General features: G+C 49.3%; 1 protein-coding gene across 3 annotated transcripts in view; it reads right to left on the bottom strand.

Annotated features, from left to right (window-relative positions):
* Positions 1–15,087, bottom strand: part of LOC135807198 (leucine-rich repeat neuronal protein 1-like) — a 466,844-nt gene that overhangs the window by 188,072 nt on the left and 263,685 nt on the right. For all 3 annotated transcript variants that reach the window (XM_065321212.1, XM_065321211.1, XM_065321213.1), the window contains exon 11: positions 10,477–10,610. In XM_065321212.1, coding sequence (XP_065177284.1) covers positions 10,477–10,610 — 134 coding nt within the window. The remainder of the gene's footprint in view (positions 1–10,476; positions 10,611–15,087) is intronic.

Raw genomic sequence — 15,087 nt, 5'->3', positions numbered from 1 at the left:
ACCATGGCGCCGATTGCCATTCTGGAACAACCAAAGTACCGTGGCATTTTGACACGATCAACATATCTACCACACGCCCTATCAAGTACATTGGTGGTACCAGCCAAACTCTTTCTCCGCTCCAATTCACAGTGAATGCATCAATACCCGAGCACCCCGGGTTCCACCACCTTGAGCAGAATCTACTCATTTGCTTTGTTCTGCTGCTTGCAAAGCAATCAATGCTGTGAGGGCCCCACATCGAATCAAGCCAATCGAACAATTTGGGATTTAACTGCCAGTCATCCGTATCAGACAGCTTTGAAAGGTAATCGGCCAGCTCATTTTCTTCGCGAGGCACCCATTCTGCCAGCAACTGAATACCATGCACGGCGCACAGCTTGTGAATCTCCAGTGCTTCGCTCTGCAAATGAGATTTTGAACTGCCTACTTGTATTATGTGCACGGCTGCCTGGTTATCGCTTCTGTGAATGCAAACGCCACCTTCAATCTCTTTCGACAGCGAACTCAGAACCAACAAAATAGCTCGCAGCTCACGCCATGTGGAGCTGGCACCAGCCTGCACAATTTCTTTGGTCCATTCCCCTTTAGCTAATTCAGTTCCTTTTGATGTAACTGAGAAACCTCCCCAGCCAGAGTCGCTCGCGTCGGACCACGAGAGCACTGTCACCCTGGGGTCTTTTTTCCAAAAAGGTTGACCGTGGCATTGACTAAACGAGCCAGACCAAAACTCCAGATCTTGAAGCGCCATTTGAGACCAGCTGAGTTTTGCATGCCACGACTCACGGTTCATAATCAGTGCATAAAATGACCTCGTCCTCAACCTGCACACGGGGCCCAATGCCAGCGACATAGATAGCAAATACCCCGTAAGCCTGGCCAATTGTCTGGCAGTTGGATATTCGACCTGTGACAGCTTTTCTACAAACGTCTTCAGCTTTTCCACCCGTCCCTTAGTGACCCGTATGATCCCTTCCCTCATGTCGACTTCCATGCCAAGCATTTCTACCGTCTGTGAGGGCTCCCAGTGGCACTTATTTTCGTTTGGAACAAATCCGGCCTGAACTAGATCTGATTTCAATCTTTTCGCTACTGCCTGTGCACCCTCAACTGTAGAGTGCCCACCCGACCCGTCATCCATGTAAAGCTGGCATCTGATGCCGTCCCTCCGCCAGTGTCTTAGTAAGACACGGGTTACCTTCGTGAAAATGTATGGGGCAGTGGATAAACCGAAGGGGAGAACACGGAAAACGAACCACCTGCGATCACCCCCCTTCCCCACCCAGGAGAAACCTAAGTACTTCCAATACGCCTTCGCAATTTCAATATGATGGTACCCACTCTTCAAATCGAACGTAACCAAATAATCTCCCTGAGAGTACACATTTGCCACGACCTTCATGTCCTCGAGCTTGAACTTAAAGTTTTGCAAATGCTTGTTTACATACCTCAAGTCCACAATGAGTCGTAGCTTCTTGCCGTTGTTCACAACGCCTAACGGACTGGTGACTACAACATCCTCCCTTTTTACTTCTTGAATGCAACCCTGGTTCAGCAGACTTTCCACCGAGTCACAAACAAACTCGGCATTCTCGCATGCACTGCGGTGGTTTGCAAATTCTCTTGCACGCGGGACCTCTATGAAGGGCAGTGCGTATCCATGCAGTACTATGGTTTGAATAAACCTAGATGCCCCCATCATGCGCCAAAATTGCATACATTTAGCTAGGCTACCTACTTGAACATCTTGAACACCAACTTCACGCACATCCCACCCACCATCAGCCTCCATCAAATAAGAATCAACATCTCTTTCTTCATCGGAATGAATTGGTGCAACAACAGCAGGCTTATTTTCTAGCAGCGGGGGCAGAGATGGTCTGGGTGCAGAATCTGACGAAGTGGTCAGCGCTGCCGCAGCGGTGGCACACAGGCCTGGGGGGTCTGGGGGGAACTGCTGGGGCAGGGGTTGCTGTGACGCCCGGCGTGAAGGGGATTGGGGAATTGCCCCAGCTCCTGGACGAGGTGGCTGGGGCACTGCCACGAAAGGGCTGCCTAACGTTAACAGTGGGGGCTCTTTGCTTCGTGCTTTGAATCGCAGCGATTAGCTTTTTTGACTTTTCGGAGGACGACAGGATGTCGACCAGCTCACCCCCCTCTTGAAACCTGCTGGCCGCCTCGTGGCCATGCACATCCGCCACCACCAACCATTCTTGTCTAGCAGACAGCAACGACTCACCTCTTCTGAGCCTCTTAGAGAGACTTCGGCCACCCTTCAGCTTCCGCAGGTCCCGCCTGGTCTTCTTGAGTTGGCGTTGCAGCTGCTCATTCAGGCCGTGCTGCACTTCATAAGACCTTGTCTTCCACTTTCGCGCTGACATCGAGGTGGAGGATCTTCGCGACTTCTTCGATTTTTTGAATTTTTTGGTTTTTCTTTTCCGGCGGGAGTCATCCGACGAGTCAGACGAATCTGATGACGAGGACGATGAAGAAGATGATGACGAAGAAGATGAAGACGACGACGACACAGAAACATTACGGCGTTTACGCTTGGACGAGGACGACTCATTTCCCCGTTCCAGCTGTCCCTCGAGGAGCCTGATTCTCAGGGCGCTCTCTTCCTTTTCCGCCTCAAACTTCTCCCTCATTGCATTGAGCTCCACGGTCAGCTGCGCTGCCGAGGGGGCCTTGGATTTTTTCCTTGGAGGTACCAGCTGCGCTGCCGAGGGGGCCTTGGATTTCCTTGGAGGCATAACGGAAAGGCAGGTAGATCTACGACTGACGAAATCAAGGGAGTCCAGAAAAAGGCAACCAGCTTGCAAAGCAAGAAAACAAAAGATGAGGGACTGCGGCGTACCAGTACGCCCAAAACTGTTGGACCTCGGTCCCAGACCTGTTCGTTCGAAAAGAACAACATTTCTTGTTTATTTCGTAAAACTCAGCCAACAAGAAATGAAAACTTCCCGAGCTTGATGACCACTCCAGAGCTATCTTGTTCACGCGTGGGCTGGCTCAGGGCCTAAGCGGTGAGGTACTTAGGGAGCATCCGCAACATTTGGCCCAAGCCATACGAGCTGCGATCTCAGCAGACCAGTCGATGCGGCTAGCCCAAGCAAGCTACGCCAAGGCAGTGCGCGCACCAGGGCTCCAGAGGCGCCAGCCTGGACCCTGGTCAAGCCAACCAACACCATCCGGTGAGAGAGAAACCAGGGAGCCAGAGGGTCGTTCAAGGCTGTGTTTCACCTGCAGGAAACCCGGCCATATTGCCAGATTCTGTCCAGAAGGAGGGAGGAACGCCACAAGCAAGCCTTCTTTAAACGATGGACGCCAGTAAGGAAGGGAGTGCGACTACTGGCGAACACGAGAGCACCCAGGAATAGGCCACGAATCAAAGTTCAGAACAAATTCAGCCCCTTAGCAAATGAGGAACCACGCCTCGAGGAGACCGAAATTCAAGCCTCGCCTGTCAAGCATTCGTCACATGATACTGTTGGCCGGCCTAATGAAGTAACCGCCAGCACAGGGAGCATTTCCGCCGACAACGAACACGACCTAATGCGCGTCCAGGGCATAATAAATGGACGTCGCGTTACCATGCTACTGGATTCTGGGTCAACCCACGACTTCATTTCAACTGACTTTGTCAAGAAGCACAACATCTCCACAACAACCGGTAGCGACGTCCTGAACGTCACACTTGCTGATGGATCGGTCCGCTCACAGCCTATTACGAAAACGGACAGCTTGAAGACCGTAGTCGGCGACTTTAGCGAGCACCAACAGTTCCTAGTATTCCCTATGACGCGGTATGACGTGATCCTCGGCAAACCATGGCTGACCCGGACGAACCCACAGATCAATTTTCGTACCAATGAAATCAAGCTGGAGGATGGATCCATCATCTGTCAACCGAGTGAAGGTGATGGCACGGACAAATCCAAACCACCGATCGAGACGTTCCTCATCTCAGGGAAGCAGGCTAGGCATGCAATGAGAGGTGGCGCAGAAGGAATCCTAGCGTATGTGACAGCAGATCCGGACGAGCCACAGACGGTGGATAGTCCGGGTAGGGAGGATCAGAAGGATTTCAAGGACCTGCTGAAGGAGTTCGGGGACGTCTTTCCCGATGAGCTTCCAAACAAGCTGCCACCCAGAAGAGGCGCAGATCACGAGATAAAAACGGAAGAAGGAGCTAAACCGCCACCTCGTGCAGCATATCGTTTACCAAAACCAGAGATGGATGAGCTTCAAGCTCAGCTCACCGAGCTGCTCCGTAGAGGATTCATCCAGCCCAGCAAATCCCCATACGGAGCCCCTGTGTTCTTCGTAAAGAAAGCGGATGGAGCACTTCGAATGGTATGCGACTAGCGTGAGCTAAACCGCATAACCATTAAGAACAAGGCATGCCTACCGAATATTGACGACCTCTTTGATACCGTCCAAGGCAGTGCGTATTTCACCAAGCTAGATCTGAGGTCCGGTTACAATCAGATTCGAATAGAAGAAACAGATATTCCGAAGACAGCAATAAATACCCCATTCGGTCACTTTCAGTTCACAGTGATGGGTTTCGGCCTAACAAATGCCCCGGCAACATTCCAAACCTTGATGAACAGTGTTCTCCAGCCATACCTGCGTAAATTCGTTGTGGTGTTTCTAGACGATATCCTCATATTCAGCAAATCATGGGAGGAGCACCTCGATCATGTCAGAACCATCTTAAACGCCCTCAGGAGGAATGAGCTATATTGCAAACCGTCTAAATGTGAATTCGGCCGGACAGACGTTCTGTTTCTTGGGCACCGGATAGACGGCCAATGCATTTCTCCAGATCCAGAGAAGATCAAGGCCGTGCATAACTGGCCTGTCCCGACGACGGTCACGCACGTAAGACAGTTTCTGGGATTCGCTAATTTCTTTCGAAGGTTCATTAACCATTTCTCGGCCATCTCCAAACCCCTGGAGGAACTGACAGGGAAACATGTGCGCTTCGAGTGGAATCAGACTCGACAGGAGGCATTTGAGCGATTGAAGTCTGCTCTGCTGGATGCACCAGTGTTACGACTAGCAAACGTCAGTCAGGATTTCCGCGTTGAGACTGACGCAAGTGACTTTGCTGTGGCAGGAGTCTTAACGCAGCAAGCAGAGTACCAGTCCTGGCATCCTGTGGCTTACGTGAGCCGAAAGCTGTCTTATGCCGAACGGAATTACACGGCCGCCGAGCGAGAAACTTTGGCTGTAGTGTACGCCCTGCAGTGCTGGCGAGTCTACCTATTTCGCCACTTTCAACTCTACACCGACAACATGGGAGTTGTCTACCTCAGGACCAAACCAAACTTAACCAAGAGAGAGGCTCGATGGATTGAATTCCTGGCCGACTATGACTACACGGTACATCACAAGCCAGGGAAGTGTAACATAGCAGACCCGTTGTCACGTCGACCAGACTTGGAACTGAATGGAATCGAGTTCTCTCTGGATGTGAATCAAGGAATTGCGAATCAGATCTCAGCAGGGTATGATAGTGACCCAGAGCTTTCGCCAGTAATCAAGCGCTTGATGGCTTGCAGCGAAGACGCCATGCATGAGCGATACGTCTGGAACAGTGTGGACCGGCGGCTGTACCTAGTAACATCGGGCGATGCTCGCCTCTGCATTCCTCGCGGTCCGGTACGGCTGCAACGGCTCAAACAGAATCATGATTGCCTGACGGCCGGCCATCCGGGGAGAGACAGGACCTACCTGAAGCTGAGCAGATACTTCTATTGGCCAGGCATGAGAAGTACTGTGAAGGACTTCGTTAAATCTTGCGACCGGTGCCAACGCGTAAAGGGTAGCCAGACCAAGGCAGGACTGTTGCAGTCCCTTCCAGTCCCCGAGCAGCCCTGGACAGACATCAGCATGGATTTCATCAAGGCACTGCCGCTGACCTGCCGAGGACATAGCGCCATTCTAACCTTTGTGGACCGTCTGACGAAGTATGTGCACCTGATCCCGACGACTGTTCATGTTGACTCTAAGGAGGCAGCCCGATTGTACGTGGATCATGTGTTTGCTGCCCATGGCTTGAGCAAAACGATAGTTTGTGATCGAGATCCGCGATTCACGTCGGCGTTCTTCAAGGAGGTTTTCAGTATTCTTGGCGTGGAGCTAAAAATGAGCACGGCCAACCACCCGCAGACCGATGGCATGACTGAGCGTGTGAACCGTGTCATTGAGGATACGCTAAGAGCTTTCGTCAACCATAGGCAAAACAATTGGGATGAACTCCTATCGCTATGTGAGTTTGCGATCAACAATGCCGATCAAGCGTCAACAGGTAACACGCCATTTTTCCTCAACCATGGATGCCATCCAGTTACTCCCTCGAGCTTATTGACGAAGCAGAAAGCTGGAGCTGGCATGGACACGAATGGTCCGCTGTCATGGCTGGATGGCCGCGTAGAGGCACTACGTGAGGCACAGGATGCCATCGTGGCGGCGCAGGCCCGGCAATCATTGTATGCGGATCGAGGACGGGTGGAGGACGCCCTGAAGGAGGGGGATGAGGTGTTGGTCTTCAGGGACTTCTAGCTGACGCCCGAGGAACGAGACAGGCCTTCACACAAATTAAGGCTCAAGTGGTATGGGCCGTTCAAGGTGCAGAAGAAAGTGGCCCCGAATGCGTACAGATTAGCTCTTCCAAGAATCATTCGGGCCCATCCAGTGTTCAATATTGCTGCCCTCAAGCTGTGCCATGGCAATGAGATACCGGGCCGTACTCAGCCGGCACCTCCACCCCTAACCGATGCGGATGGCCATACGCGGTACATTGTCGAAAAGGTGTTGTCGCACAAGAAGAGAGGACGGCGCACGCAGTACCTAGTGAAATGGAAGGGCTACCGAGATGCCACCTGGGAGCCGGAGGAATACTTGATGGATGAAGCAGGAAACGCTATTATTCCACTGAAAACCTACCTGGACCGTTTTTCATAAAATTGCTATTTAATTGGCAGCCACAGTTGTATTGCTAGTTCCTACGTGTTGCAATAGAAATGTAGCATTCTGCATGATTAGGATAGTGCTTCCCTGCCAGCCAGGCGTTATTTGCAGAGGACATGCACTGGATCTTGAGTTCATCAGTGTTGTTTTCGGCTACCATGCATTCCACATATCCATGCATGATCATTAGTTACCATAACTGTTCCTTCGAATTGGTACTGTTCTGACAGTTGAGAGGGGGGAATGGTGTAACAGATTCACTGTTACTACTAACACTAGGAATAGGATACACTTATCACCTGCTATTATCACGCTGCTGCTGTTAGGTGTTATGTCCATCATTGCTTGTTCATGTATATAAGAATGCATTATGGCAAGGATCATTGCTTATTCCAAGAATGACTACTGAAGTTAGTTGGACTGTTACAGTCGGGCTGGCAGTCGGTCACGTACCATTCGTAGGGCTGCTTCCGAATAAACCGTGAACAGTACCGGTGACAATCCATCGCCCTGGGGGACCCCCCGAGCTGTCTCAAAAGGTGCGGACTGTGCTTCGTTCACGCGAACTGTCAGCGCTGTGCCAGATAGCAGGTACCTAACCAGTCGTAAACCGTGCGCGTCTCCAATTTTCTCTTGCTCCATGACATCAAGCAACTTTGTGCGGTTTATTGTGTCAAAAGCTTTGCTCAGATCCAACCCTAGCACGTAGATCGTGGTGTTGAAGCGTTCAACAATTGATGCTAGGATCCGTTTGCAAAACACAATGTCTGCGGTTGATCTGTTCTGACGGAACCCGGCTTGCGATGGAGACATATATCACTCTACGTCAGCTCTGATCCGGCTAAGTGTGATGAGGGACAAGATTTTTCTGGCAGTAGTCAGCAAAGTTATCGGACGCAAATTGTTCATGGGGCCTTTGGGTTTACCTGGCTTATGCAGAGCGATTAGTACACCATCTCCAAGGGACGCTTTGGATTGGATTGGATTGGATTTTTATTTATAGTGGTGACTATAACCGACAATTGCCTAATAACAATAGACCCACTCGAGGGAAAGATGCAAAAAGATATGAATAATTAATATAATAGACTACCGGTATTGGATAGGTGATCATGGTCGCATTTTGCATAGCTGAAAGTCATAATTACTAGCGTGAAAAAGCAAGGCATTGGGGTAACAGTTTCTTAAAACGCTTGGCTGTGCTGAGTGAATACATCGATGAAAATGCTGCTCAGGCATTCTGCAAGTGCAGGGCCTCCGTACTTGACCAGCTTGGCCGGTATGTCATCAGGCCCGCAGGAGCGTTGGTTCTTTAGACGACTCATTGCGCTCGCTACCTCTGCTGTGGAAATCGGTTTGTCGAGGGGTTTCAGTGTTCCTTTAAATGGCGTAACCGCTGGCTCTGCAGCAGTAGGAGAGAATTTCCCTGTGTAATGTTCAGCTACTCTATCCGCTTGCTCTCCTGGCCCAAATACAGCCTTGCCGTTGTTATCTACAATGGTTAAATCTAGTGGGCACTTTGGTTTCAGCAGTTTTATCGCTGCAAACATCATTGGCCCGTTCTTGAGCGACTCCACTTCTCTGATGCGGCCCTCAAGATGCTGTAACGCCGCTGTCGAGACAGGATTTGGATTTCCTTCTGCACTCTGTTACGCTGCACTCGCAGCTCATTTATTCTATTCATGTTTGGTATGCTATTAAGATCCATACGCAGCTTCCTCTGCAATTCTGAGAGTTTGTCTACCTCATCCGTAGCGTAGGGTAGCTTGCTTCTGCTCGGTGTGTATCCAACTACTCCAGTTGACACCTCGCGAATGGATGAGCATGTTGCCGTGAGTCTTGCGCTTGCTTCTGCCACATTGAGTTGAGGTGCCGCTTCTTCCATTTTCGTTTGGTATAATTTATGCATTTTCTTTTCATTGACCAGTCTCATGGTGTTGAACTTGCGTTTCGGATTGTTTTGCCTCGGTTCCACACAGGGTGAACAGCTTTAAATGTTACACGGGCCATAACTAGGCGATGGTCAGAAAAGGTTCTTGTGCCAGCGTATGACCTGGCGTCCTGCAGCACAGCTCTTTGTCTCGAGTTACATACCGTACTGGCAATATATGTTGCCGCAGTGAGGCCATGAAGCGTTACATTCGCACATGTTTGCCGCACGCAGGGCGTTACATGCAAAGTCGCACAGGAGCCGTTACACAGGTTTCTATATTGCCGCAGTCCTTTTTTTGCTATAGCCGCATCACTTTTGTGCTATTGCCGCATCACTTTTTTGCTTTTGCCGCATCATTTTTTTCTTTTCATCCACATTGAAGGCACAGAAATTCAGTTGCTATCCAACTGTTACAAACCCGACGGCAAAGGGCGACAACGATATCAATAGAAGACTGTATATTTTAACTATCAGAGTGCAAAACGACCTCGGGAAAGAAGAAACCATTGAGATCGCCAACCACTGATTGATGCGCCTTCCAGTGTCAGGACTTCCTGCTGCGTCCAGTTTTGAACTTTTCACCACGCGGTACACGTGCTTTCACAGTTTTCAGCCTTTTTTGCAGTGCAAACTGCAATGAAAAGATTGTCGCACCCCGCCGGACGCGCGTTACGAACTCAACGAAAATTTGTCGCACTAGCCTGGTCGCGCGTTACGCCGCACCCCCCTGCGTTACGCGTTACGCGGCAACATATATTGCCAGTACGGTAGTATGAAGTTGATCTGATTGAAGATCCTTTTACCGGCTGGGCTCTTGCCTTCCCAGGTGGTTAGATATCTGCTTGGGTTTTGGAAGCACGTATTGCTCATTAGAAGATTGTTCATTTGCGCAAATTCAATGAGAGCGTCTCCATTGGCATTCCGCTTGCCTTTACTGTATTTTCCCAGGCACTCTTCATAACATTGCTTACGGCCCACTTTGGAATTAAAGTCCCCCAGCACCAGTATAGCTGAGCTGCCCCGGACGTCGTGTAATACTTTCGTCAACTGGTCATAAAACTTATCGAGGACTTCTGGTTTTCGCTCCGATACAGCTGACGTGGGACCGTACGCGTTCACAAAGCTCAGCAAAAACGTCCGTTTTCCGCCGCTGCAAGGTAACTTGAATTGCAGTACGGCCAGCCGCTCGCAGTCCGCCGGTGTCCAGGAGTGGTACAGGAACCGACTCAGGCGGGGGGCTACCAAGAAGCCCAAGCCGTACGCAGGGGTTTCTGGCTTGAACGTCAATAGTCGATATCCTTCAAGCGTTGCCGTTACGTTGTCTTGTATCTTGGTGTCTTGTAGAGCGACGACTGTACGACGGTTCATTGCTATATTAAGATTATTCTCTCCACGTCCTCTTTCTTAGTAACACAGCGATTAATTTTGTTGAAACGGTGCTCGTTCTGAATCAACATTATCTTGATAACAATATGGGATGATGAAAGAATTCCACATACAATGTACCATGCATTGCTTTGGCACTTTTTTTAATGATTTTCACCATCAATGTCGTAGCATACCTTGATTCAAGTACACCGCAACCTGTGAGTCAAGAATGACACACCCGTAACAGGAGTTGGTGGAGATAGTGCCGATACCATATAAATTGACATAGAGACTTGGTTTCAGAATAAGAGGATTGCCACTCAGCCATCTACAAAGGACAAAAGAGATCAGAGGAAACTCATGGTCAATTACCGAAAAAAAAAGGAAGACTTAGTGGCAGCTACTTCGGCGATGTTTCGGAAGGCTGCTTTTACTGGCAAAGCAAAGCACAATCATCACCATGTATTCGTACAGTGAATATCCCCCCAATGTTATTAGCATTTTGCCTGTTTTGATTTCCACTATAAATAAAGTATACAGAGGGTGTGCGCCTTAACCTGCAATAGTGCTCAAATGCCCGGAATGGGCAGAGCGTAGTACGCAAGAGGTACACAAAAGGAAGTATATAGGGCTGTTTTTTGTTGTAACTCAGAGTTTCATGGCAAAAACCAATCATCAGACAACATAAGGAGATTAGAAAAACGCAGTTATATGAAGGCAAGCAGAGGAGATAGAATAATTCAGTGCAGACAATATGATAATCATTCAACACCTCCCAGAGGCAGTACGCTCTGACGTGCCAGAATCAACATCTCAGGTGCTGGGTGAAACATGAACACGCACACTCATCCACACACACACACACACACACACACACACACACACACACACACACACTAATCCACACACAGCCTCTCGTTCTCACACACTCCACACTCCCGCATTATCACACCTAAACACATGCGCACGCACACACACACACACGCACCAAAACACACACATGCACCACACACACACACATACACACAGCCTCTCGTTCTCACACACTCCACGCTCCCGCATTATCGCACCTAAACACACACACACACGCACACACACACACACACCAAACACACACGCACCACACACGCATGCACCACATACACATACCTACACACAGCCTCTCGTTCTCACACTCTCCACACTCCCGCATTATCGCACCTAAACACACACACACACACACACACACACACACGCGCGCGCGCGCGCCAAACACACACGCACCACACACACATACACAGACACACACACATACACACATACACACATACACACACACGCCAAACCCATAGCACGTCATACACGTTATGTCACTTCATAACCCAGCAAAAACTTGCGCTGGTGGCGGCACTTTGATACTAACTCGCTCCTTTTGTTAAGTGAGATGGCATTTGGAGTGGTGAGGATGTGAAACTTCTCCGTGAGGCACAGGCTGCATCGTTTGCTGATGTTGCTGTAGGATGGGGCGCGATCTTTTATTTTCCATCTGATGTCAAAGTTGCGCTGGGCGTTCTGAAGGTCCCAAATATGCTTTGAGAGCTCCGTCGATGTAGAGTATTTCTCATGCCGGAATGTTGTGGAGTGGTTGTTGTAGCGCGATTTAAAGGTGTTGGCCGTCAGTCCGGTGTATGTCTTGGTCTGGGGAGATGACACATGTGCCTGGTATATGACGTCAGTCGACTGGCATTCCCCCTTGAGCGGGCAGGATGGCTTGACCCGGCAGTTACAAGGCTCAACGGGCGGCCTTGGCTGGAGATGATGGAGGCTACGTTTCTCATGCAGCTGTAGCTGATTTTTATCTTGTTTTTGTTGAAGATCTTATTCAGTGTCTTTCCGACGTGCCTCGAACCAGCTCCAGGACAAAATGAGGAAGGACATCAAGCTGATCAAGGACGGCGCCGAGATAGTTGTACCAGCAGACAAGACTCGAAACTTGTACCGTGTGCCAGTCCCCCAGTATGAAAAGCTGATGCGCGAAAACATAACGAAAAAATACAAGCTCGCTCCCGACAATACATACGCGAACATCAACGCTGAAGCAAAAGCGATTGCCGTCGACCTCCAACTGGAAGACCGAATGGAGTGTCTCGCCAAGGCGCAAGCGTTTGTAACTTTAAAGGACCATTTTCCAAAGGGTTCGGCACTGAATAAGATCTTCAACAAAAACAAGATAAAAATCAGCTACAGCTGCATGAGAAACGTAGCCTCCATCATCAAAGGTCACAACGCTGCGAAGCTCCAGCCAAGGCCGCCCGTTGAGCCTTGTAACTGCCGGGTCAAGCCATCCTGCCCGCTCAAGGGGGAATGCCAGTCGACTGACGTCATATACCAGGCACATGTGTCATCTCCCCAGACCAAGACATACACCGGACTGACGGCCAACACCTTTAAATCGCGCTACAACAACCACTCCACAACATTCCGGCATGAGAAATACTCTACATCGACGGAGCTCTCAAAGCATATTTGGGACCTTCAGAACGCCCAGCGCAACTTTGACATCAGATGGAAAATAAAAGATCGCGCCCCATCCTACAGCAACATCAGCAAACGATGCAGCCTGTGCCTCACGGAGAAGTTTCACATCCTCACCACTCCAAATGCCATCTCACTTAACAAAAGGAGCGAGTTAGTATCAAAGTGCCGCCACCAGCGCAAGTTTTTGCTGGGTTATGAAGTGACATAACGTGTATGACGTGCTATGGGTTTGGCGTGTGTGTGTATGTGTGTATGTGTGTATGTGTGTGTGTCTGTGTATGTGTGTGTGGTGCGTGTGTGTTTGGCGCGCGCGCGCGCGTGTGTGTGTGTGTGTGTGTGTGTGTGTTTAGGTGCGATAATGCGGGAGTGTGGAGAGTGTGAGAACGAGAGGCTGTGTGTAGGTATGTGTATGTGGTGCATGCGTGTGTGGTGCGTGTGTGTTTGGTGTGTGTGTGTGTGTGCGTGTGTGTGTGTGTTTAGGTGCGATAATGCGGGAGCGTGGAGTGTGTGAGAACGAGAGGCTGTGTGTATGTGTGTGTGTGTGGTGCATGTGTGTGTTTTGGTGCGTGTGTGTGTGTGTGCGTGCGCATGTGTTTAGGTGTGATAATGCGGGAGTGTGGAGTGTGTGAGAACGAGAGGCTGTGTGTGGATTAGTGTGTGTGTGTGTGTGTGTGTGTGTGTGTGTGTGGATGAGTGTGCGTGTTCATGTTTCACCCAGCACCTGAGATGTTGATTCTGGCACGTCAGAGCGTACTGCCTCTGGGAGGTGTTGAATGATTATCATATTGTCTGCACTGAATTATTCTATCTCCTCTGCTTGCCTTCATATAACTGCGTTTTTCTAATCTCCTTATGTTGTCTGATGATTGGTTTTTGCCATGAAACTCTGAGTTACAACAAAAAACAGCCCTATATACTTCCTTTTGTGTACCTCTTGCGTAAATAAAGTATACAACAACAACAACAACAACAACAATAGTTAAACCCAACACGAATGAAAATTGAGAACTAGAATTAAATATTGTAAACATATTCAATATCGAACCCGAACAAAATAAAAAAAAGTAGAAAGGAAAAGGACATATGGAAACGAGTTAAGAGTAACTCTCCACCATTGTAACCAGATATTATAATTATACAGTCAGAAAGTGCAGCAACTAGGCACAAAACTGACAGAGTACTGTACTTTTCCTTTTCCTTTCTACTTTTATTATTGGCTCAATACCCGAGTTTCAAATAAAATAATATAAAAACAAAAATATTATGTAAAAAAATTCAATATCAAACACGGAACTATTTACCCACCCAATCCACGATCTTCATGTTAAAACGAAACGGCGTCACGATTTATTGAAAGTGGTATAGTTGGTGGAACGAGTGTTCAAAACCATTTGAACTTCATACTGTTCGTCTTCTTTGTGACATGCTCTCTTTCCATCGTCCTTAGCTTTTGTTTGTTGTGAGCTGTTTTGGCTTTCTCCTGTACCTCTGGGGGATGCCAAGTGATGGTTTTGAGAGGCTGGTGATGGCTGTGAGCGAGAGTTTGACGATCGGCGTGGTCCTCGCTATAGCGATGAAAATACTAGTTACTGCGCACCTGGCAGATATCACAACACGTCAGAGCGTCCAGGAGCAAAGGAATCTTGGGTTTTCACTGGAATCTAGTTCCTCCAGCATCGTGTAGCCCACCGTCGGTGAATGGCCGTCCAGAAAGGTCGAACCTGGTCTTCTGCAGCATCTCGCAGTCCTGCGAGGCACACCGTGTACGCCTGCCATGTATTGTACAAATAAAACTCATGCAGTAGTGGACTCTACAGTGATGAGTCTCAGCCTGTATGCTGCAAAAGACACAGGAAATGGGACTGGTGTCTGTACACTCAGTGATTGGACGCCAACACCCCAGTCTTCTCCTGCAGGATCTGTTTGATATTGACATTATGCAGTAGGTCGGCATTGACCTGGTTTGGCAGCTATCGTAATAGTATCTGCCTGGTTGGATGTAGCAGGTTGGCGTTTGCTTGTCGTCCAGTCCGGAATTTTCTTGTAACTCACGGTGGAGTACGCGCAGGGTTTGTGATCATCCCTGTTCACTTCACTATTATCAAACACAACGTTCCCTTTGCCACTCATCTTATCCTGAGTACTGAATTTGCTGACAATATTGCACCACACTTGTCACAACCTACCGCCACTGCTGGCGGTGGCGACTGGTTCGTCAATGGCGGTGACCAGGCTGACTGACTAGCTTCGAGACAGCGGCCTCGTTGTCAACCCCCCGGCAGCCTCAG

Source organism: Sycon ciliatum, chromosome 1 (genome assembly GCF_964019385.1).
Source record: "Sycon ciliatum chromosome 1, ocSycCili1.1, whole genome shotgun sequence".
Taxonomy (NCBI): domain Eukaryota; kingdom Metazoa; phylum Porifera; class Calcarea; order Leucosolenida; family Sycettidae; genus Sycon; species Sycon ciliatum.
This window is presented reverse-complemented; position numbering and strand designations above follow the sequence as displayed.